The sequence below is a fragment of the Triticum dicoccoides genome, chromosome 6B (genome assembly GCF_002162155.2).
Source record: "Triticum dicoccoides isolate Atlit2015 ecotype Zavitan chromosome 6B, WEW_v2.0, whole genome shotgun sequence".
NCBI lineage: Eukaryota > Viridiplantae > Streptophyta > Magnoliopsida > Poales > Poaceae > Triticum > Triticum dicoccoides.
In genome coordinates, this window is record NC_041391.1 from 23700894 (window position 1) to 23724936 (window position 24043).

Below are 24043 nucleotides of genomic sequence, written 5' to 3' on the forward strand. Positions count from 1 at the left end.
AGGGTATGGCAAGAAGAACTTTTTTGGAAAGCTTTGATTCTGGTGATAATTACCATATTCGAAATTTCCTTAGTTATAGCCTTACCATACATGGATTGATTTATTACTATAATTATCATATTTGAGATTTCTAAGTTTATAGCCTTACCATACGTGGATTAATTGTGATTGATTACCATAAATACGTTGGGTATTGTCGGCCAGACGAGAAAGAGAAAAACCGGTGGGAGGGGGGTGGTGGGAGGTGGGACGAAGAAAAACCGGTTGAAAAAAAACCGGTTGAAAATAAATCGGTTGAAAGTGGGGGGGACTATTCAACCAATTCGTCCATTAGGAGTAGAGATTACGTCAAGCATGTATCACTTGAGTATAAAGATATCTTTCAACATGCACGCACGGAACACTTAAGCTAGACATTGCCGTCGTTGATCCGTGGAGGCTAGGCAGTAGCACCATCAACTTAACAATAACCTAAAATTAGCTCCGTGAGCAGTAGGTCTTTAATCTGTAGTCTTGATACAAACACATCAAGGAGTGTACTACCATCCATTGATGCATGGAGATCCGTTTACAATGGCAACATTGAAACCAACGTTTGTATACATAGATTGATCTATAATTTCCTTTTTGTATTGAGGGTTGATATATAAGTTCACTTTTTTCTGTCAGTGCTTGTGGCAAAATTGAAGATCTTTATGTGTCGACTTCACATGCGTTGTGTTTTGCTGCAGCACATGCATGGCAAGGACACATGGCTCATTGATGCTTAGGGCTCAAATTAGTATGTAGTGATATCATCCTCACATATATTTGTACAAGTAGTTGATACAAGCCTCAAATCGACCAAATTAGTATGTAGTGATGTCATCCTTATATATTTTCTACAAGTAGTTGATACAAGCCTAAAATCACTAATTCCCAATAAATCTTCTCTCCTTCCAGTCCCTATAATCACTTCCTTCAAATTTCTATAGTATGTAATGACTTTAACACTGAAAAAACATAAACACGGCAACAATAATTATAATTATTTAGTTGAGCACATATCGGATATACAAAGAAGTAAGGTTATTGAAAACAAAACAAAAATAAACAACAAAGAGTTAGAAGAAATTATTTGAATCATATTTTGTTATTTAGAATTGAATTAATAGAAAAGGAAAAAATGGAGACACCCTTCATGTGCTTGAGTTTGACTTGGATGGATGGGTGTTTCACTTTTTTCCTTTCATGAAAGACATTAATTTATGCCAAAATAAATGCATAAAAACTTATTGACTAGCCCGTGCGAATGCACGGGTTGACGACTAGTCCTAGTATAATCGAAATAACATATCTGCCGTGTGGTTGCCTATATCTCCTCTGTTTTTTTCGTTCGTTTGAACCTTCCTTCTGTATAAAATAATCACAACGGATTGGCGATGAGCAAAATATGCAGAAGTGATCAGATATCTGATTCAGGCATTCAGCTACTTGCATCAGGCTCACACGTTCGAAAAGAAAAAGGAAATTGTTTCTCCGAACATAATTAGATTTTGCTCTGTGTCCTCTGTATGTACGATAATCAGGCGGCTGTGTTTTCAAAATGGTTTTCCCGCTGCGGCGCATCGGAGGACGAACATTCCTAGGCGGCGATGCCGACCGGCGCCGCCCCGACGGCGGCGAGGATCTTGTCGTCGAGGTCGAAGGTCATGGCCTTCTCTCCCCGGCCGCTGCTCGCGTACTCGGCGAACCGCTCCTTGAGGTCCTCCGGCAGGTTGGTGGTGCTCGTCCATCCCAGCACCTCCTTGGCCGCCCGAGGCTCCGCGTAGAAATGCTGCAACCATCTTCGTTCAGGCTCCAATCCATGACGGAGATTGCGAACGTAACGATTATATGTCGATCGGTGTTCTTGTTACCATGTTGCGGAAGGGGAAGGCCTTCTTGGCGTCGACGCCGGCGGCGGCCGGGTCGTAGTTGACGATCTCGACGGCGGCGCCCGCGGCCGCCGCGCACATCTTGGCCAGGCCGTTGAGCGTCACGCCGCGGTCGCTCACGCAGTTGAAGATCTTCCCAGCGGCGGCGTCGGGGTTCTCCACGGCGAGCGTGAGCATGCTGCCCAGGTCCCTCGCGTGCGAGATGTTGGTCAGCTGCATCCCCGACCCCGGGATCGGCACCGGCCGCTTCCGCACGATTCCTGCCAATTTCATTTGATTTTACTCCAAGAAGGCAATGCAATGTCAGAAAGTAATTAATTTGTCAGTGATTTTTTCTTACTGTCGAAGAACCACTCCTCGCAGTCCTTGTTGTTGCCGGAGCCGGTCATGTACTGCGGCCGGAACGAGGCCCAGCTGCCGAACTCCGCCGCGATGTACTTCTCCACGCCGACGTGCCCGGCGCTCTCCTTCACGGCGTCCTGTGAATCAGGAATTCAGGATGACGGGCTGCGTGTGACCAATCAAAGAACATTGATCGGCCGGTGATGGAACAATTACCCCCTCCACGTGCGGCGGCTCGTCGGTTTGAAGGTAGATCCCGGCGCTGCTGATGAACAGGAACTGGCCGACCCCGGCCGACTTGGCCCAGTCGGCCACCGGCCTGCACGCAGCCAAAAATCACATTGGATTGCTGTCAAGTCTGAACTCTGAACTGGACGAGCCCTGTGGCAAGGCAAGAAACAGAGGCAGCTGTCAGTCGAGCATACTTGACGGCGTCGAGGTCCTTGCCGTTGTTCTCCAGCACGACGTCGAAGGACGCTCCGCCGACGGCCGCGCCCACGTCCGCCGGGTCACCCCACACCGTCTTGGCCCCGGCGCTCGTCAGCTCCTGCACAGGATCCATCAGAAACAGGGTACAGAAAGCCTCCGATTGCAAACGACACAGTGATCAGGTCCGGTCACTGAATCACACACACCGAGAAGCGGGAGAACGGCGGCTTCTTCATCTTGTCGGAGCCCTCGTCGCCGACGGTGAGCACGGTGACGGCATGCCCCGCCGCGAGGAGCGCCTTGGCGAAGTAGAACCCGATGACCGCGTGGCCTCCGCTGTTGGTGTTGACGACCAGCACGTTCTTCTTCGCGGCTCCGGCGGCCTGCGCGCGCACGGGCGAGGCCGCCGCACGGGCCCCGCGTCCTCCCCTCCTCGCGACGATCGCGCCGGCCACCCGCGGGAGGAACGGCGACGACAGCGACGGCGGCGGCGAGCTCGAGACGCGGCCCGAGGTGAATGCGCCCGCCGCGCGCGCGGCTGTGGCGGTGGTGGCCGGGGAGAAGGCCATGGAGGAGGAGGAGGAGGAGGGGATGAGAGGAGGGAGTGATGAGTGGCGGGCACGGGGTGCTGGGATAGGGGAGATTTTGTAGCTGCGACCTGTGAGGCCATGTGCGCTATGCTACGATTGAATTTGTCGGGTCGTTGATGGCCTAGAGCCATGGGCCTCTCCCTTGTGCTGGTCCACTCAGCTTCTCTATTTGTTCCTTAACTTGTGAAACGACGTACTTAGCGCATCTCTAACCCATTCCCAAAATTTAGTTTCTTTAATTTCTTTTTGCAAATGTGATCAAACAAATCACCGGAAGTACAAAGCATCTCAAACATAATAAAAATTGCATCGAGGACACACAGACACACAGGATTCTGAGCTCCCTCCCTCCCTCCCTCCCTCCCCACTACACGCGCCGCGGGCCACTCCAGCCGCGGCGGCCACCCACCCGTCCTACCCCCTTTACTCCGGCTGCCGGCCTAGGGGCTATGCCGCCTCGCTCCCCTGCGAGTGCCCCGGCTTCGCCAGCTGCGAGCTGGATGGGAGACGCCCGAAAAGGAGGAGATCTAGGGCGGATCCAGCGGTCCGTCGGAGGTGCCGGCGTCCCCTCTCACCCCGTCGCCGCGGTTTCCCCGGAGCCCAAGCTGTCACCCGTCTGGATCCGGGGCGGGTCTCGAAGACGCTGGCTTCAGACCGGCGGTTGGAGGCGTGGCTCCCCCATCTGAGCGCCCCCGCCTAAAACCCATTGTGGTAAGTGCGAATCCCCCTCCCTCTCCGGTCACCGGCGACATTGAAGCTGGATGGGAGATCCAGCAATAGCGCAAGAATTGCCGCGCCAGCCAGGATCCATTTAGTGCTAGGCAGAAAGGAAGGAGCCGGCCACCTCGCCACGGTCGCTCCAACGGGCACTCGGCGGGCAGGGACGCCTTTTTAAGCAGATTCAAGGGCCTCTGCTTCCGTTGCCTCAGCCACCGCCACCGTAGAGTAGACTGTAGAGACCCTCTCAGGTGCATAATCTGCAAACGCCAGGGCCACTTCGGCCGCGAGTGCTCTGAGAATCCCCGCAACAAAGTGGCTGCTGCCCCTCCGCGCTCCCCGCGCCGGCCAGTCCGCGAGCGCCTGACCTTTCCACCTTCGCATGCAGCTCCGCGCCAAGCTATGGAGCCGGGCACCCTCATCAACCACGGCCGGCGCCCACGCAACAGCCACAAGGTCATCGCCTCGTCGCCGGCGATGGAGCATCAGCTCTTCCTGCTGAACCAGCACGCGGTCGTGGTCACCGCGGTGGGCACCAAGGCGCATGCGGCGAGCCCGCTCTCCCTCGGCCGAGCGATCGAGTGCGACCTCAAGATCCCCCCACACCTGCTCCGCATCACCAACCACGACCCTGAAGACTTCTTCGTCTACTTCACCATGCCGGCGCACAAGGACCTGGAGGTGCGGCGCGGCTCGTTGTCGGTGGATGGCGTGCCGTTCCTGCTCGAGCCATGGCGGGAGGACGCCCACGCCGTCCGGCTCAAGTGGATGATGCATGCTCGTGTCGTCATCGAGCGGCTCCCCATGCAGCTCTGGACGATCGAGGGCGCGATCGAGGCCATTGGCGACAAGGTCATCGTCGACCGCCTCGAGAGCCGAACCCACGAGCGCGTCGACACCAAGTTGTTCGCTTGCTGGGTCTGGTGCTGGGATGTTGCCCACATCCCCACGAAGCGCACAATTTGGAAGCACGCCCGGGGCGCGGGACGCGTCGACGAGATGGTGGGCTACTCCCCGCCGAGCCGCGTCGTTGCGCCACCGCCAGAGCTGCTGCAGTACGATCTGCTCATCCACCTAGACCGCGTGGAAGACTAGACCCCGCTCTCGCCGCGCTCCTCCAACTCGCCGCAGAGCGGTGTCCCCTCCGATGACGACGAGCCTGACGAGTGCCCCTTCCCAAGGATCGAGCCGGGCGTCTGGGCAGAGCGCGTGGAGGACGGCCGGTCGGCGCTTGCCCCGGCACCTACCCTGCGTCCCCAACCCTGTGTCGCTTCGACAGGGTGCAGGGGCATGCCGGCCACTGAGGGCCGGCGCGACGACGACGGGGGTGACCCCGGGTTCCAGAGGCGGAGCTGGAAGGACACACTCCTTGGCAGGGGGTGTGCCAGCGACCGCGGCTCGGCCCCTGCCCCAGCACCACCAACAGGCCGCTCGCGTAGCCGCACCCCCGCCTCGCGCCACCGTCAGGGCGCACCTCGGGGCCGACAACTGTGCATCGACAAGCAGGCCGCGGTCGAGCCCACCAAGAGGAAGGAGGCGGCAGCTGCACCCTCCCGCCAGCCCAAAGCCCGGGGAAAGAGCATGGCCCGGCGCATGCACGGTGGCTCGATGGTGGCGGAGTCGTCGGGCGGCCCCTCGCTACTTGCTCCACTGCGCCCGCTCAGCCAGGACCATGCTGGGGAGCCGGTGGCGGTGGCAGACCCGGTCGAGGTGTTCTTCCAAGGCGCAAAAAAGAACCTATCTCCCCCTCCCCGCCCCGACGCCATGGCCTCGAAGATGGACAACGAGATCGCCGCCAAGCTCGACAAGCCTCTCTGCTTCGACGACGTGGAAGACGGAGGCAGCGGCGTCTCTTTCGACATGGGTCCGGCCCTTTCCCTGGCCCGCCATACCCCGCTGGCTGCGGACACGCACGAGATGCATCTGGGCGTGGTCACGCAGAGGGTGACGGAGATGCAGCTCAGAGAGGATGGAGCTGACGACGAGCCCCGGCTGGCCCTCTTCTCCAAGCCAGCGTCGGCAATCGTTGGGAAGTCACCGGCAAGGAACAAGACGCCTGCCAGGGCTCGGCCTCACGCCACGCCGGTCAGGCAGAGTGCCCGCCAAGCTGCTGAAGGAAATATGCCCTAGAGGCAATAATAAAGTTATTATTTATTTCCTTATATCATGATAAATGTTTATTATTCATGCTAGAATTGTATTAACCGGAAACATAATACATGTGTGAATACATAGACAAACAGAGTGTCACTAGTATGCCTCTACTTGACTTGCTCGTTAATCAAAGATGGTTATGTTTCCTGACCATGAACAATGAGTTGTTATTTGATTAACGAGGTCACATCATTAGTTGAATGATCTGATTGACATGACCCATTCCATTAGCTTAGCACCTGATCGTTTAGTATGTTGCTATTGCTTTCTTCGTGACTTATACATGTTCCTATGACTATGAGATTATGCAACTCCCGTTTACCGGAGGAACACTTTGGGTACTACCAAACGTCACAACGTAACTGGGTGATTATAAAGGAGTACTACAGGTGTCTCCAATGGTCGATGTTGGGTTGGCGTATTTCGAGATTAGGATTTGTCACTCCGATTGTCGAAGAGGTATCTCTGGGCCCTCTCGGTAATACACATCACATAGGCCTTGCAAGCATTACAACTAATATGTTAGTTGTGAGATGATGTATTACGGAACGAGTAAAGAGACTTGCCGGTAACGAGATTGAACTAGGTATTGGATACCGACGATCGAATCTCGGGCAAGTAACATACCGATGACAAAGGGAACAACGTATGTTGTTATGCGGTCTGACCGATAAAGATCTTCGTAGAATATGTAGGAGCCAATATGGGCATCCAGGTCCCGCTATTGGTTATTGACCGGAGACGTGTCTCGGTCATGTCTACATTGTTCTCGAACCCGTAGGGTCCGCACGCTTAAGGTTACGATGACAGTTATATTATGAGTTTACATATTTTGATGTACCGAAGGAGTTCGGAGTCCCGGATGAGATCGGGGACATGACGAGGAGTCTCAAAATGGTCGAGACGTAAAGATTCATATATTGGATGATATGGTTAGGCCAAGGGGTCAAGCCCATGAGGCTTTAGGTCGATGCAAAAAGGAGTTTTGCGGAGGCCAGGGGGGCAAACGCCGGAGACCCTGGCGTCTGGCCCTGGGCCAGACGCCGAGGCCCATGGCGTCTGGGCCAGACGCCAAGGATTGTGGCGTTTGGTCCTGGAGTCCGAGTGGGACTCTTGCCTTTCGGGCAAAACCGACTTTGAGGAGGCTTTTGCTCCAAGTTTCGACCCCGGGGCTCAACATATAAATAGAGGGGCAGGGCTAGCACCAAAGACACAACAAGTTGATCCACGTGATCTATTCCTTAGCCGTGTGCGGTGCCCCCTGCCACCATATACCTCGATAATACTGTAGCGGAGTTTAGGCGAAGCCCTGCTGCTGTAGTTCATCAAGATCGTCACCACGCCGTCGTGCTGACGGAACTCTTCCCTGACACTTTGCTGGATCGGAGTCCGGGGAACGTCATCGAGCTGAACGTGTGCTAGAACTCGGAGGTGCCGTAGTTTCGGTGCTTGATCGGTCGGGCCGTGAAGACGTACGACTACATCAACCGTGTTGTGCTAACGCTTCCGCTTACGGTCTACAAGGGTATGTAGACAACACTCTCCCCTCTCGTTGCTATACATCACCATGATCTTGCGTGTGCGTAGGAAATTTTTTGAAATTACTACGAAACCCAACAGTGGCATCCGAGCCTAGGTTATTTATGTTGATGTTATATGCACGAGTAGAACACAAGTGAGTTGTGGACGATACAAGTCATACTGCCTACCAGCATGTCATACTTTGGTTCGGCGGTATTGTTGGACGAGACGACCCGGACCAACCTTACGCGTACGCTTACGCGAGACCGGTTCCCTCGACGTGCTTTGCACAGAGATGGCTTGCGGGCGACTGTCTCTCCAACTTTAGTTGAACCAAGTATGGCTACGCCCGGTCCTTGCGAAGGTTAAAACGGAGTCTATTTGACAAACTATCGTTGTGGTTTTGATGCATAGGTGAGATTGGTTCTTACTTAAGCCCGTAGCAGCCACGTAAAACATGCAACAACAAAGTAGAGGACGTCTAACTTGTTTTTGCAGGGCATGTTGTGATGTGATATGGTCAAAGCATGATGCTGAATTTTATTGTATGAGATGATCATGTTTTGTAACCGAGTTATCGGCAACTGGCAGGAGCCATATGGTTGTCGCTTTATTGTATGCAATGCAATCGCGATGTAATGCTTTACTTTATTACTAAACGGTAGTGATAGTCGTGGAAGCATAAGATTGGCGAGACGACAACGATGCTACGATGAAGATCAAGGTGTCGCGCCGGTGACGATGGTGATCATGACGGTGCTTCGGAGATGGAGATCACAAGCACAAGATGATGATGGCCATATCATATCACTTATATTGATTGCATGTGATGTTTATCTTTTTATGCATCTTATCTTGCTTTGATTGACGGTAGCATTATAAGATGATCTCTCACTAAATTATCAAGAAGTGTTCTCCCTGAGTATGCACCGTTGCCAAAGTTCGTCGTGCCCAGACACCACGTGATGATCGGGTGTGATAAGCTCTACGTCCATCTACAACGGGTGCAAGCCAGTTTTTGCACACGCAGAATACTCAGGTTAAACTTGACGAGCCTAGCATATGCAGATATGGCCTCGGAACACGGAGACCGAAAGGTCGAGCGTGAATCATATAGTAGATATGATCAACATAACGATGTTCACCATTGAAAACTACTCCATCTCACGTGATGATCGGTTATGGTTTAGTTGATTTGGATCACGTAATCACTTAGAGGATTAGAGGGATGTCTATCTAAGTGGGAGTTCTTAAATAATATGATTAAATTGAACTTAAATTTATCATGAACTTAGTCCTGGTAGTATTTTGCAAATCATGTTGTAGATCAATAGCTCGCGTTGTTGCTTCCCTGTGTTTATTTTGATATGTTCCTAGAGAAAATTGTGTTGAAAAATGTTAGTAGCAATGTTGCGGATTTGATCCGTGATCTGAGGTTAAATCCTCATTGCTGCACAGAAGAATTATGTCCTTAATGCACCGCTAGGTGACGGACCTATTGCAGGAGCAAATGCAGACGTTATGAACGTTTGGCTAGCTCAATATGATGACTACTTGATAGTTTAAGTGCACCATGCTTAACGGCTTAGAATCGGGACTTCAAAGACGTTTTGAATGTCATGGACCATATGAGATGTTCCAGGAGTTGAAGCTAATATTTCAAGCAAATACCCGAGTTGAGAGATATGAAGTCTCCAACAAGTTCTATAGCTAAAAGATGGAGGAGAATCGCTCAACTAGTGAGCATGTGCTCAGATTGTCTGAATACTACAATCGCTTGAATCAAGTGGGAGTTAATCTTCCAGATAAGATAGTGATTGACAGAATTCTCTAGTCACCATCACCAAGTTAGTAGAACTTCGTGATGAACTATGACATGCAAGGGATAACGGAAACGATTCTGAAGCTCTTCGTAATGCGGATATTGACGAAGGTAGAAATCGAGAAAAACATCAAGTGTTGATGGTAGACAAGACCACTAGTTTCAAGAAAAGGGGCAGAAGGAAGAAGGGGAACTTCAAGAAGAACAGCAAGCAAGTTGCTGCTCAAGTGAAGAAGCCCAAGTCTGATCCTAAGCCTGAGACTAAGTGTTTCTACTGCAAAGGGACTGGTCACTGGAAGCGGATCTACCCCAAGTGATTGGCGGATAAGAAGGATGGCAAAGTGAACATAAGTATATTTGATATACATGTTATTGATGTGTACTTTACTAGTGTTTATCGCAAACCCTCAGTATTTGATACTAGTTCAGTTGCTAAGATTAGTAACTCGAAACGGGAGTTGCAGAATAAACAGAGACTAGTTAAGGGTGAAGTGACGATGTGTGTTGGAAGTGGTTCCAAGATTGATATGATCATCGTCGCACACTCCCTATACTTTCGGGATTAGTGTTGAACCTAAATAAGTGTTATTTGGTGTTTGCGTTGAGCATGAATATGATTTGATCATGTTTATTGTAATACCGTTATTCATTTAAGTAAGAGAATAAATTGTTATTCTGTTTACATGAATAGAACCTTATATGGTTACACACCCAATGAAAATAGTTTGTTGGATCTCGATCGTAGTGATACACATAATCATAATATTGAAACCAAAAGATGCAAAGTTAATAATGATAGTGCAACTTATTTGTAGCACTGCCGTTTAGGTCATATTGGTGTAAAGCGCATGAAGAAACTCCATGCTGATGGGATTTTGGAATCACTTGATTATGAATCACTTGATGCTTGCGAACCATGCCTTTTGGGCAAGATGACTAAAACGCCGTTCTCCGGAACAATGAAGCAAGCAACAGATTTGTTGGAGATCATACATACTGATGTATGTGGTCCGGTGAATATTAAAGCTTGCAGCAGGTATCATTATTTTCTGACCTTCACAGATGATTTGAGCAGATATGGGGATATCTACTTGATGAAACATAAGTTTGAAACATTTGAACAGTTCAAAGAATTTCAGAGTGAAGTGGAAAATCATCGTGACAAGAAAATAAAGTGTCTACGATCTGATCGCGGAGACAAATATTTGAGTTACGAGTTTGGTCTTCAATTAAAACAATGTGGAATAGTTTCACAAACTCATGCCACATGGAACACCACAGCATAATGATGTGTCCGAACGTCATAACCGTACTTTATTAGATATATAGTGCAATCTATGATGTCTCTTACCGATCTACCACTATCGTTTTGGGGTTATGCATTAAAGACAGCTGCATTCACGTTTCAAAATAGGGCACCATCTAAATCCGTTGAGACGACACCGTATGAACTATGGTTTAGCAGTAAACCTAAGCTGTTGTTTCTTAAAGTTTGGGGCTGCGATGCTTATGTGAAAAAGTTTCATCCTAATAAGCTCGAACCCAAATCGGATAAGTGCGTCTTCATAGAATACCCAAAGGAAATTGTTGGGTAGACCTTCTATCACAGATCCGAAGGCAAGACATTCGTTGCTAAAATGGATCCTTTCCAGAGAAGGAGTTTCTCTCGAAAGAAGTGAGTGGGAGGAGAGTAAAACTTGATGAGGTAATTGTACCTTCTCCCTTATTGGAAAGTAGTTCATCACAGAAATCAGTTCCAGTGATTCCTACACCAATTAGTGAGGAAGTTAATGATGATGATCATCAAACTTCAGATCAAGTTGCTACCAAACCTCGTAGGTCTTCCAGAGTAAGATCCGCACCAGAGTGGTACGGTAATCATGTTCTGGAAGTCATGTTACTAGACCATGATGAACCTACGAACTATGAGGAAGCGATGATGAGCCCAGATTCCACGAAATGGCTTGAGGCCATGAGATCTGAGATATGATCCATGTATGAGAACAAAGTGTAGACTTTGATTGACTTGCCCGATGATCAGTGAGTCATTAAGAATAAATGGATATTCAAGAGGAAGACGGACGTTGATAGTAGTGTTACTATCTACAAAGCTAGACTTGTTGAAAAAGGTTTTTGACAAAGTTCAAGGTGTTGAATACGATCAGATTTTCTTACTTGTATCGATGCTTAAAAGTCTGTCCGAATCATGTTAGCAATTGCCGCATTTTATGATTATGAAATTTGGCAGATGGATGTCAAAACTGCATTCCTGAATGGATTTCTGGAAGAAGAGTTGTATATGATGCAACCGGAAGGTTTTGTCGATCCAAAGGGAGCTAACAAAGTGTGCAAGCTCCAGCGATCCATTTATGGACTGGTGCAAGAATCTCGGAGTTGGAATATACGCTTTGATAAGTTGATCAAAGCATATAGTTTTTGTACAGACTTACGGTGAAGCCTGTATTTACAAGAAAGTGAGTGGGAGCACTACAACATTTCTGATAAGTATATATGAATGACATATTGTTGATCGGAAATAATGTAGAATTATTCTGCAAAGCATGAAAGGATACTTGAATAAAAGTTTTTCAAAGAAAGACCTTGGTGAAGCTGCTTACACATTGAGCATCAAGATCTATATAGATAGATGACGACGCTTGATAAGATTTTTCAATGAATACATACCTTGATAAATTTTTGAAATAGTTCAAAATGGAACAGTCAAAGAAGGAGTTCTTGCCTGTGTTGCAAGGTGTGAAGTTGAGTAAGACTCAAAGCCCGACCACGGCAGAAAATAGAAAGAGAATGAAAGTCATTCCCTATGCCTCAGTCATAGGTTCTATAAAGTATGCCATGCTGTATACCAGATCTATTGTATGCCATACCACTGAGTTTGGCAAGGGAGTACAATAGTGATCTAGGAGTAGATCACTGGAGAGCGGTCAAAATTGTCCTTAGTGGAATAAGGATATGTTTCTCGATTATGGAAAAAGATTCGTCGTAAAGGGTTACGCTGATGCAAGTTTGACACTAATCTAGATGACTCTAAGTCTCGATCTAGATACATATTGAAAGTGGGAGCAATTAGCTAGAGTAGCTCCATGCAGAGCCTTGTTGACATAGAAATTTGCAAAATACATAAGGATCTGAATGTGGCAGACCCGTTGACTAAGATTCTCTCACAAGCAAAACATGATCACACCTTAGTACTCATTGGGTGTTAATCACATAGCGATGTGAACTAGATTACTGAATCTAGTAAACCCTTTGGGTGTTGGTCACATAGCGATGTGAACTATGGGTGTTAATCACATGGTGATGTAAACTATTGCTGTTAAATCACATGGCGATGTGAACTAGATTATTGACTCTAGTGCAAGTGGGAGACTGAAGGAAATATGCCCTAGAGGCAATAATAAAGTTATTATTTATTTCCTTATATCATGATAAATGTTTATTATTCATGCTAGAATTGTATTAACCAGAAACATAATACATGTGTGAATACATAGACAAACAGAGTGTCACTAGTATGCCTCTACTTGACTAGCTCGTTAATCAAAGATGGTTATGTTTCCTGACCATGAACAATGAGTTGTTATTTGATTAACGAGGTCACATCATTAGTTGAATGATCTGATTGACATGACCCATTCCATTAGCTTAGCACCTGATCGTTTAGTATGTTGCTATTGCTTTCTTCGTGACTTATACATGTTCCTATGACTATGAGATTATGCAACTCCCGTTTACCGGAGGAACACTTTGGGTACTACCAAACGTCACAACGTAACTGGGTGATTATAAAGGAGTACTACAGGTGTCTCCAATGGTCGATGTTGGGTTGGCGTATTTCGAGATTAGGATTTGTCACTCCGATTGTCGGAGAGGTATCTCTGGGCCCTCTCGGTAATACACATCACATAAGCCTTGCAAACATTACAACTAATATGTTAGTTGTGAGATGATGTATTACGGAACGAGTAAAGAGACTTGCCGGTAATGAGATTGAACTAGGTATTGGATACCGACGATCGAATCTCGGGCAAGTAACATACCGATGACAAAGGGAACAACGTATGTTGTTATGCGGTCTGACCGATAAAGATCTTCGTAGAATATGTAGGAGCCAATATGGGCATCCAGGTCCCGCTATTGGTTATTGACCGGAGATGTGTCTCGGTCATGTCTACATTGTTCTCGAACCCGTAGGGTCCGCACGCTTAAGGTTACGATGACAGTTATATTATGAGTTTACATGTTTTGATGTACCGAAGGAGTTCGGAGTCCCGGATGAGATCGGGGACATGACGAGGAGTCTCGAAATGGTCGAGACGTAAAGATTCATATATTGGATGATATGGTTAGGCCAAGGGGTCAAGCCCATGAGGCTTTAGGTCGGTGCAAAAAGGAGTTTTGCGGAGGCCAGGGGCCAAACGCCGGAGACCCTGGCGTCTGGCCCTGGGCCAGACGCCGAGGCCCATGGCGTCTGGGCCAGACGCCAAGGATTGTGGCGTTTGGTCCTGGAGTCCGAGTGGGACTCTTGCCTTTCGGGCAAAACCGACTTTGAGGAGGCTTTTGCTCCAAGTTTCGACCCCGGGGCTCAACATATAAATAGAGGGGCAGGGCTAGCACCAAAGACACAACAAGTTGATCCACGTGATCTATTCCTTAGCCGTGTGCGGTGCCCCCTGCCACCATATACCTCGATAATACTGTAGCGGAGTTTAGGCGAAGCCCTGCTGCTGTAGTTCATCAAGATCGTCACCACGCCGTCGTGCTGACGGAACTCTTCCCCGACACTTTGCTGGATCGGAGTCCGGGGAACGTCATCGAGCTGAACGTGTGCTAGAACTCGGAGGTGCCGTAGTTTCGGTGCTTGATCGGTCGGGCCGTGAAGACGTACGACTACATCAACCGCGTTGTGCTAACGCTTCCGCTTACGGTCTACAAGGGTATGTAGACAACACTCTCCCCTCTCGTTGCTATACATCACCATGATCTTGCGTGTGCATAGGAAAATTTTTGAAATTACTATGAAACCCAACAGCTGCAAACCCCTCCCCGGTGCCGGTCTCTCAGAGGGCAACGCTCCGGCTGGTGCAGGGCCTCGGCGTCCTTGGGCCAAAGGAGAAGATGACGGCACGGGCTGCTGAGGCCCTCATCCGCTGTTTCGACGAGCCCTTGTCTGACGACGACATTGCGGCCATCGCGAAGCTCACCTGCCTCGACGCCCACACGTTCAAGGCGATCGCTGGCATGCCCAGCCAGCAAGAAGATGCCGCGGTGCCCCAGTCCCCATGTTAGAGGTCCGTAGCTTAGTGTTCGGCCGTCGACGACCAGCAGTTAGCTGGGTAGAGTTAGGGTTTATTTCCTGCATGATGCACTGTCTCAGTAGCCAGGTTAGAGGATTAGATGTTCGCCAGCGGGGTTTTGGGCCTATTGGTGGCCGTCGGCAACCCCAAGTTGTACGGAAGGTGTTCCTGTGTTTTATGAATCCTGTAGTAGTTAGTCGTCGGCAATCTGATGTGCACCACCCTGGTCACCCCCACCATAGCAAGAGCTTTTTTCGGTTACCCCATGGATGACACTAACATACCAATCATGAGCTGGAACATGAGAGGACTAAACACGCCGGTGAGGCACTCGGTCATCCGCGATGCTGCCGACACGCACAAAGTAGCAATCCTCTGCATACAGGAAACTAAAATCGACTGCTGGTCCACCAGCTTAGCTAGAGAAATAGGAGGCACCTGGCTCGACCAGTGCATAGTTCTCCCCGCCATTGGAACCAGGGGAGGGGCGGCCATCTTCTGGAACTCCAGCATGCTGACGATGCAATCTCACTCGATAGGGCAGTTCTCTATCACAGCAAAAGTAAAGACAGGAGGATTAGGCAAAGAATTCTGGCTGACCATGGTTTATGGGCCCTCTGATGAGGATAGGAAGGATGACTTCCTCGCGGAAATAGCTAGAGTCGCCCCGCCAATTGGCCAAGCGTGGCTCATTAACGGCGATTTCAACATTATATATGAGGCTAGAGATAAGAATAACACCAACATCAACCGCAGGCTCATGGGTAAATTTAGAGCAGCAATCGATGTTGGTGGCCTACGCGAGATCAAGTGCAAAAACCGTCGCTTCACCTGGAGCAATGAGCGTCAAAACCCCACCCTAGTTAGCATCGATAAATTCTTCTGCACCATCGCTTGGGAAGGGCTCTTCCCATCCTTCCTCCTGCATGCTGCATCAACTTCATGCTCAGACCACTGCCCTTTGCTCCTCGCGCCTGCAACAGCCCCTCGCCGTCCAGCAACATTTAGATTTGAGTCTTTCTGGCCCCAATTCCCGCGCTTCCAGGAAACGGTGCAATAGGCCTGGAACCGCCCAACAACAACACGATGCGCTTTTGCGAGGCTACATGAGAAAATGAGAAGGGTAGCTATGGATCTCAAAATCTGGAGCAAATCTCAGTTTGGAGGGGCCAAGCTTCATATGCACATTGCAACAGAAGTAGTCCTACGCCTAGACGTTGCTCAAGAAACTAGAGCCCTCTCTGACGCAGAATTTCACCTTAGGAAAATGCTTAAACTCAAAATCTTAGGCCTTGCTGCAATTGACCGAGCACGGAAGCGCCATGCATCTAGGATTACTTGGCTGCGTGTTGGAGACGCGCCAACCGCCTTCTTCCAAGCGAAGATAACTGCCAGGAGACGGAAAGCATTCATCCACATGCTCCACGGTCCGTCCGGTGTAGTCACCAGGCAGGAGGACAAGGAAACCTTGATCTACGACCACTTCTCCTCCTTGCTGGGCACGGCAGCACACCGCGGCACAACCATTGGCTGGCGCTCACTTGACATGCCCAGGCTGCAGGGTGGAGGTCTGGACAACCCATTCACGGAGGATGAGGTGTGGCGTGCTATCAAGGCGTCACCGGCAGATCGAGCGCCGGGCTCGGACGGCTTCTCTGGCACCTTCTTCAGGGCATGCTGGGCAACTATCAAAGACGACATCATGGATGCGTTCAATCGGTTTTACAATTTTGGAGCTCTCAACACTGCGATCGTCGCACTACTGCCAAAGAAAGACGGAGCGACGACAATCAACGACTACAGGCCGATTAGCCTTATCCACTCCATAGCAAAGCTCATCTCCAAAGTACTTTCCCTCAGGCTTGCTAGTGTGATCCATACGCTCATCTCGCCGGCGCAATCGGCTTTTCTTAGGACTAAGTGCATTCACGATAGCTTCCTATATGTTCAAAACTGCATCAAGGCCCAGCATCGACGGAGAACACCAGCTCTTCTTCTCAAATTGGACATAGCAAAGGCTTTTGATAACGTGTCATGGGAGTACATCCTCGAGCTTCTGCAACAAAGAGGCTTTAGTGCGCGCTGGAGAGATTGGATAGCACTGTTGCGCTCCTCCTCCTCTTCGTCCTTCCTCCTCAACGGCATCCCCGGAAAGAAGGTCCGGCACCGGCGAGGCCTACGGCAGGGCGACTCACTGTCACCTTTCCTCTTCATCCTGGCGATCGACACACTCCACCACCTTCTCCAGGCTGCAGCTGAGCAACGCATCATTGCTCCGCTGCCAGGACGAGAGATAAAGGTTAGGCTTAGCCTCTACGCTGACGACGCGGTTATCTTTGCAAACCCTGTTAGGGAGGAGATCGATGCACTCATGGAGATTCTTCGTGATTTTGGCGCAGCCTCGGGGCTGCACATCAACCCCTCAAAGTCGATGGCCCTACCCATTAGATGCGAAAATATAGACCTAGGGCACATATTGCAAAATTTTGGAGGAACAATGGGGCACTTCCCAACGACTTACCTGGGTCTGCCGCTGACGCTAGCCAGGCTGCGACTCGCGAACCTACAGTTCATCATAGATAGGATCAAAGCCCGCCTCGCGGAATGGAAAGGGAAGCTGCTACCATTGGCTAGTCGACGTGTGCTGGTTCGATGCATCCTCAGCGCCATGCTTATGTTCGCCTTGACTGTCCTTCGAGTGCCAAAGAAGCTTCTAAAGGAGATTGACAAGTGCAGGCGCAGATTTTTATGGAAGCAAGATGAGGAGATCACAGGTGGTAGCTGCAAGGTCAATTGGACAACAGTGTGCGCTCCCACGTCGCACGGAGGACTGGGCATCCTCGACCTCGAGCGGTTCAGTCGAGCCCTTAGATTGCGGTGGCTCTGGACATCCTGGACCGACCCGGAGCGAGCATGGGTTGGTACAGAGCCACCGTGCAGCAACATCGACAAAAGCCTTTTCAGGGCAGTGACCACGATCACCATCGGCGACGGCGCAACGGCCCTCTTCTGGCACTCCTGGATCGGGCCGCACAACTTAGCCGCCTCATACCCCCTCCTCTACTCGCACTCTAGGCGAAAAAATAGGACGGTGCGCGAGGCGCTCACAGGCGAAACTTGGATAAAAGACCTGCGACACAGGAACCTACAGCCACTCCTGCCGGAATTTATCAGGCTACACCGCATTATTTCCTTGATTGTGCTAACTGACGGGAGCAAGGACAAGATTAGATGGACTCTTGAGGCGAGCGGCCTATACTCGGCAAGCTCGGCTTATGCCGTGCAGTTTCGAGGACGTGTTCATGTTGACTGGCAGAAGCTGATCTCGGAAGCAAAGGTGCCGGGGTGCATTAAGATTTTCAACTGGCTCCTCCTGCAGAACCGTCTATGGACGTGCGGTAGACAGCAACGGCGCGGCTGGCCGAACAACTATTTTTGCCCGCTCTGCGTCCACAACCTGGAGACAGCATACCACCTAGTTTGGGCCTGCCCACTGGCCCGTGAGGTTTGGGAGAGGGTGGCCGCAAGACGAGGATGCCAACAGTTTCACCCAGGGCAACAGTTTCAGGAAGACAGCGTCGTCACTGTTTTCTAGCAGATAGCGGCAAACACCCAGCCGGTGCTGCAGAGGGCCAGCAACGCCATCATGCTCCTAACATGCTGGGAGCATTGGCAAGAGCGGAACCGATGTGTGTTTAGGGGGAAAATACCGTCAGTGCAAGGCATCACACAGGCCATCGAGCACTCCATTGAACTTTGGCGACAAGCGGGAGCAACACACCTAGAGAGCCCCTTTTGGGATCCACCATGAGAAGTTAGATTAAGAGAAGTTTTTCTTTTCTTTTCTTTTCTTTTCTCTCTCATCAGTTTTTGTACCGATTGGTCCTAGGACCCTCATCCCACCCTTTGTATTTCCCCATTGCTTTCTTCTTATCAATGAAACGCCAGTGAAACGCCAGCAGTATGCTGGGTCTTTCAAAAAATAAAAATTTGTATCGAGATTCCGAGACCACCGAAGGACAGTATTGCCATCGGAATGAGCCGCCGACGTGACGTTATCGTCGCTTCCTTACTTGAGCAGTTTGACCTTATCGATAACAGCCGGAAAGTCTTTGTGCACGTGCCCTTAAGAAACAATGCCATGGAGCCGTAGTTGTCGTTGTGAAACCCTTGTATAGATCTGAAACACCTGACACCAAATCTCGCCACATGACGAGAAACCCTAACCTCACCGTCCCAAGGAGACAGCATGAATCTACACCGGAACTCCATCGACTACATCCAGACGAATGAACTCCGAGAGAATCGGAGCCCGAAAGAGAAAATCGAAGAAGCGTCGTTATCCGTCCGAGCGTCTCGCCTGCAAGGACTAAAACACTCTAATCTGAATTACTAACCAGAACAGAGGCACCCGGATTCCCCTCCCCGCCACCGACCGCCATAGCGGCAGGCAAAGAGGAGGCGAATGCACGGGCTTGGCTTCATTGAGAGGGTCGAGAATCGGAGTGAACATGATTTCTCCGGCAACGTCGAACTTCCCGAAGACGCCGAGCAACGGGGGCTTCCGGTGGCGACTGCGAAAGAGGCGGAGGAAGATGGCGTCGGTGGCGAGACGTCGCCACCGCTTGCAGACAAGTGAGGCGCGCGGGAGCGAGGAGGGCAGCGGGGGGAGGCGGAGGAGTATCTCCGAGAGGAGATCATCGTCTTCCAGCGGCGAGGTAAGGAGGCCCCGGCAGGTCATCTCGTCGTCGCCCTAGCTGTTCACGTCTTGTAGATTTGGGGTTTAGGGTTTAGGAACAACGCATGCGGTGGCTAAGGAATAAGCCAAAAATACTGCTCTACGACACTTCAATGTCCGACTATAGTACGATTAGTAATCCATTGGCGTGTTGGACCCTCATTCTACCAAGGAACGGCTAGACGCGCAAAATCGTACTAAAATCGGACGGGAAACCTCGTAAGTATAGCAGCTCTCGCAATAGGCGGACTGGGCTTTACGTACATAATGTGGACTATTTTCTGAGTTGAGTTGAAGTAACCTGATGAACTGCGGCTGCGGAGGCAGCTACGGCATTTGTATCGTCAAGGTACCCACTCCCCTACGGCCCTACCCAACTACTAACAAACTGCATCATGTGCAGCTAGAAAATGGCAACCCTGCTATAACTGTAACTGAGATCAGAAAGTGATGCCGTGAAACCTTGTAAGCAGATAATTGATGGAAAGGAGCTCCTGAATGAAAGTGAAAGGACGGACACTGATTTTATTTTTTTCGAAAAGGGGGACTCCCCAGCCTCTGCATCATGTCCACCTCTTGGCGGACGAATGCTAAGTTGCTAACAGTTAAACAGGGTGATTAGGCGTAGTGCACATGGTTTGATTTGATTGAGAAATTAAGTAATATTAATTTCCTTATGTTTGCTGGTGTGCCGGCGGCGGCGGCCTACTCCGACGATCGGCATGTCTGCAGAACTTGACGGTCACAATCTTTCTTACCGCTTGCCATCACTACTGGTTAATCAAAACCGAGAAGAAGAAGCATTTAGTGTTTATGCCCCCGATCGCTTCTGCTCCGGTGCTCCCCCCTGGGCTGAACGCGAGGTGGAAAAACACATCGACGGCCAGGATGAACCAAAAACGGTTCATAACGAGGGGCACGATCGTCTTTGTTGCCCCCGCGTATAGCCGTCGAGGAGCCCTGGAAGGCCCGTACGGGCCCGGTTAGATCGTATGCCCGGCCGTATGCTCGTATTCGTATACGGCGGCGTTTCGTGCACGCCTGCAGCCGCCCGCGCGTGGGGCAGCACGTGTCACGAGGGGTTGCCAAAACTTTCCCATCATATAAATGTGGACGGCAACCACCTCCGGCCGCATCGCCCACCATTTACCCCCGCCGCATCGTCTCCCTATCTCCACTCCCCACTCCCCACGAGCCCCACTCCCTCTCCTCTCCAACCTCCTCGTCTCCCTCACCGCATCCTCTCCATCGCCATGGCGGACGCAGGAGGTGAGCGCCCGGATTGGGGCGCAGATCTGGTGGAGCAGGTGCGGCAGGTCGCTGCGGGCACCTTTGTGAGGGGACGTGCCGGCGTCCAGCGCGGTGCTCCCTCCGCTGCACATCTGGAGAAGGCGGGGGCGGGATGCAGCGGCGCAGTCCAGCCAGATGCGCCCGCTCTGCGATCTCCGGCGAGGCGCAGAAGGTGGAGGCGGGCTCTGGCGAGGCGCAGAAGGTGGAGGCGGGCTCCGGCGAGGCGCACGAGGTGGAGAAGGTGGATAAGGTGGAGGCCGGCTCTGGCGAGGAGCAGGCGGAGCAGAAGGAATGTGCTTATCACTTTAATGTGGTAGTTTTTAGATTGTAGGGTTTGTGGTCAGAAGGTTCTTTGGTTAGACTTGTAGGATGTGGGGTTTTCTCTGCATTAGGGTTTTTGTGTATTTGATTCGTGCAAGAATGGTGGACCTCATATGATTATTAGATTAGGTTAGAAGTAGCCGGATTGAGGGATGGGGATTTTTCAGATGCTTATGAGATTAGTAGTGGAATTTGCGCAATTCTGTAGGTGTTTGGCTTGAGGATTAGACGATGGATTAGTCAAATATATACTTCTCTATTGATGATTAATTAAATGGATGCTTAGTTCTAGGGATTATGCCTGTCATAGTTGCAATTCTTAGATACTTCATTGATGCATGTTGTCATAGTTGCAGTTCTTTGATGCTTGATTGATGCCTGTCAGGCAGAGGCTATGAGATGGGTTGTGCATGGCCTTGTGTTTTTGGAAATTGTCTACCTGAGGTGATTAGATGGTGCATTAGTTTGGTTGTAAATATAGTGAAGGATGTGCTCATGTAATTGGTGTTGTCATGTTAATCAAAAAGAGCTTCTCAATGGATGGATTTTGTTTGTGTTGGAATGCGGCTTCTGAAGGAGGGGGGAAGGGGCAGTCTATGCTTATTTAGTTTGGGTTAGCAGTGGAATTTTGCAATTGCTTCAGAGATATTTACAGCATTGAACATCCTCTCCAATGCCGTTGATTCAGAGATAAAAGCATCTTGGGGTTTTTTCAGATGCTTATTAGATTAGTCCTGGAATTTTTGCTTGTTAGATTTTAATTAGTATGAGGTTGAATACCTTATTTAAGGGGGAATTTAAGGTCAGATAGACCATATATGATTATTAGATCTGTAGTTCAATGCTGCAGACATATATGATTATTTGATTTGATCTGTGATTCAATGATATTGGATGGAAACATATTTGATTTGGAATGCATTAATTATGATGTGGCAATGAATTGATTTAGATGATACAAGATACATCTATAGTATAATTTGTTGTTGTTTAGGTAAGTAATGAAATTTTAGTTGTTTGTTGAAGATGTATGCATTTATAGTTGAAGTTGTACCTAATTAACTACTGCATTATGTTAATATGTGTAGGAGCTTTGCTGTATTATCCCAAAAAATGCTTAGGTACATCTGAATTATTCTTTTGTGTAGGTTTCCTGTAATTAGAAAGTTTTCCAGAATATGTATTTATATTAGCTATGTTGTCCAATATAGATTGGAGCTTTCCATCATTATGCAAAAACAAATTGTTTAGGTAGCTTTATTTGTTTATCTGTAGGTTTCATATTAAAATATTTTGCATTGGAAAATATATTGACAATATTGGTCACTTGCAACATACCAATGTGGTTCACATTCACAATTTTGTTTGTAATGACATTATTTGAACTGCAATTCAATTCCTTGTAAATGACTTGCTTGGTTGACAATATAGCAGAAGGAGGATCTTGTTGGCAACAAGAGGAAGTGGGACGCATCTGGGTACGACCCTTATGACAGTGATGAGGATGAGCCGTACGAGGTAAGGCCTAGTTGAAATGTTATTTGTGCATTGAGTTAGTGTTAGATGTTTATAGTATTTGAATGCATAATGTATTAATGTCAGTCATTAATGTGTGCAGTATGAATCTGGAGATGATGTGGTCCAGGGGAACGCCAAGTCCTTTGAAGAGAAGGAGGAGTTGAAGATCAGGGCCCAAGGACCTGCTAAGTACTACAACTGGAAGTCTGACAAGTACTGGTACCCCTACTGCAGCAGGCCCAAGCCCAGGTCTGGGTTGCTGGAGCATCTGATGGAGCATTGTCGGGCTACATCCATCAGCAGTCATGACTACAAGATCAGGGCTCAGCATTCTGCCCTCCACAAGGTCCTGAAACCCTGACTTGTAGTTGCCCTAGACCCTCATTGTCGTATGATGTAGGAAGGCCCAGTCCTTTTGGTGAACTTTGTGTGGTGTTCTGATGGTGGAAACTTGTGGTGGTAATTTAGTATGAACTTTATCTAAGTGCAGTACTGTGATGTGCGGTCGAAACATATCTAATATGGTAGTGGTCTGCATCAGCAAGTGTGCTGTGTGGATGCTGCTATCTATGGCAGTAGTATATATTTCTATCTATATTTGTGTCCCTTAAATTTGCCATTTTGGTTCCTTACATGTATGATTTGCTTCAATTTAGCTGTTGCAATGATCAGACATGCCGCATCAGTGTTGCTTCACTGATCAGGCATGCTGCAAACACTTCCCATGCTACGGCCATGTGGAACATGCTGTTGCAATGGTGCAATAAATTCCCAGGCTGTGGCCATGTGCAACATGCTCTGCCCATAAGCAAAATTGACCAAATGTAAAACTTTGGGTTAAGTAAATTAATGTTTTTTAGTGAAGTAAGTGGAAATTGTTCGTCGACACATATGACATATTTCCTTCATTTGAGTAAGCAAAAATAGCAAATACTACACCATATGATCAAATATTCCAATAACTGAGCACATATTCCTTCATTTCATAAAATTCAAAAATTGTGACCCAAATGTTATTGAAAAAAATGTGATTTTTCCCACCACCTTCAAATCACACAAACTTTCTTGAACATGGTGACCCACATGTGCCAATCATGGCTATGAAAGAAAATTTGGAAAAAGAATTTTTTACAATGCCCCCCTGAGGTATAGACCGATGTTTTGTCCAGTCAGTCTAGAGGGCATTATAGATTAATAAAAAATTCAAAAAAATATAAAACCTTTGGAACCAACCTTTGTTTGTGCAATAGATCATGTGTGCAAAAGTTGAAGTCATTTGGAGGTGGTCGAAAAAATGACCGCATTCCGGAGGGGGCATTTGGTCTAACTTAAGCCAGTTTTTGAAAAAATGTGATTTTTCCCACCACCTC

The 24043-nt window shown here is 49.0% G+C and overlaps 1 protein-coding gene across 1 annotated transcript; it reads right to left on the reverse strand.

Moving 5' to 3' along the window:
* Positions 1-1397: 1397 nt before the first annotated feature.
* LOC119323752 (chloroplast stem-loop binding protein of 41 kDa a, chloroplastic-like) lies at positions 1398-3300 on the reverse strand. Its single transcript, XM_037597460.1, has 6 exons — positions 2894-3300; positions 2684-2805; positions 2475-2577; positions 2257-2395; positions 1899-2176; positions 1398-1816 (listed from the first exon to the last, which is right to left on the reverse strand). The coding sequence occupies exons 1-6, from the start codon at positions 3254-3256 to the stop codon at positions 1625-1627; spliced, it is 1197 nt and encodes a 398-aa protein (XP_037453357.1). The 5' UTR covers positions 3257-3300; the 3' UTR covers positions 1398-1624.
* Positions 3301-24043: the final 20743 nt, after the last annotated feature.

Bases quoted from the DNA above. Each gene is read 5' to 3' on its own strand.
- LOC119323752 (XM_037597460.1), bottom strand. From the start codon at position 3,256: ATGGCCTTCTCCCCGGCCACCACCGCCACAGCCGCGCGCGCGGCGGGC. The intron at 2,578-2,683 runs GTATGCTCGACT...GGCTGCGTGCAG, and splicing joins AAGGACCTCGACGCCGTCAA to GCCGGTGGCCGACTGGGCCA. The intron at 2,177-2,256 runs GTAAGAAAAAAT...TGAAATTGGCAG, and splicing joins CGAGGAGTGGTTCTTCGACA to GAATCGTGCGGAAGCGGCCG.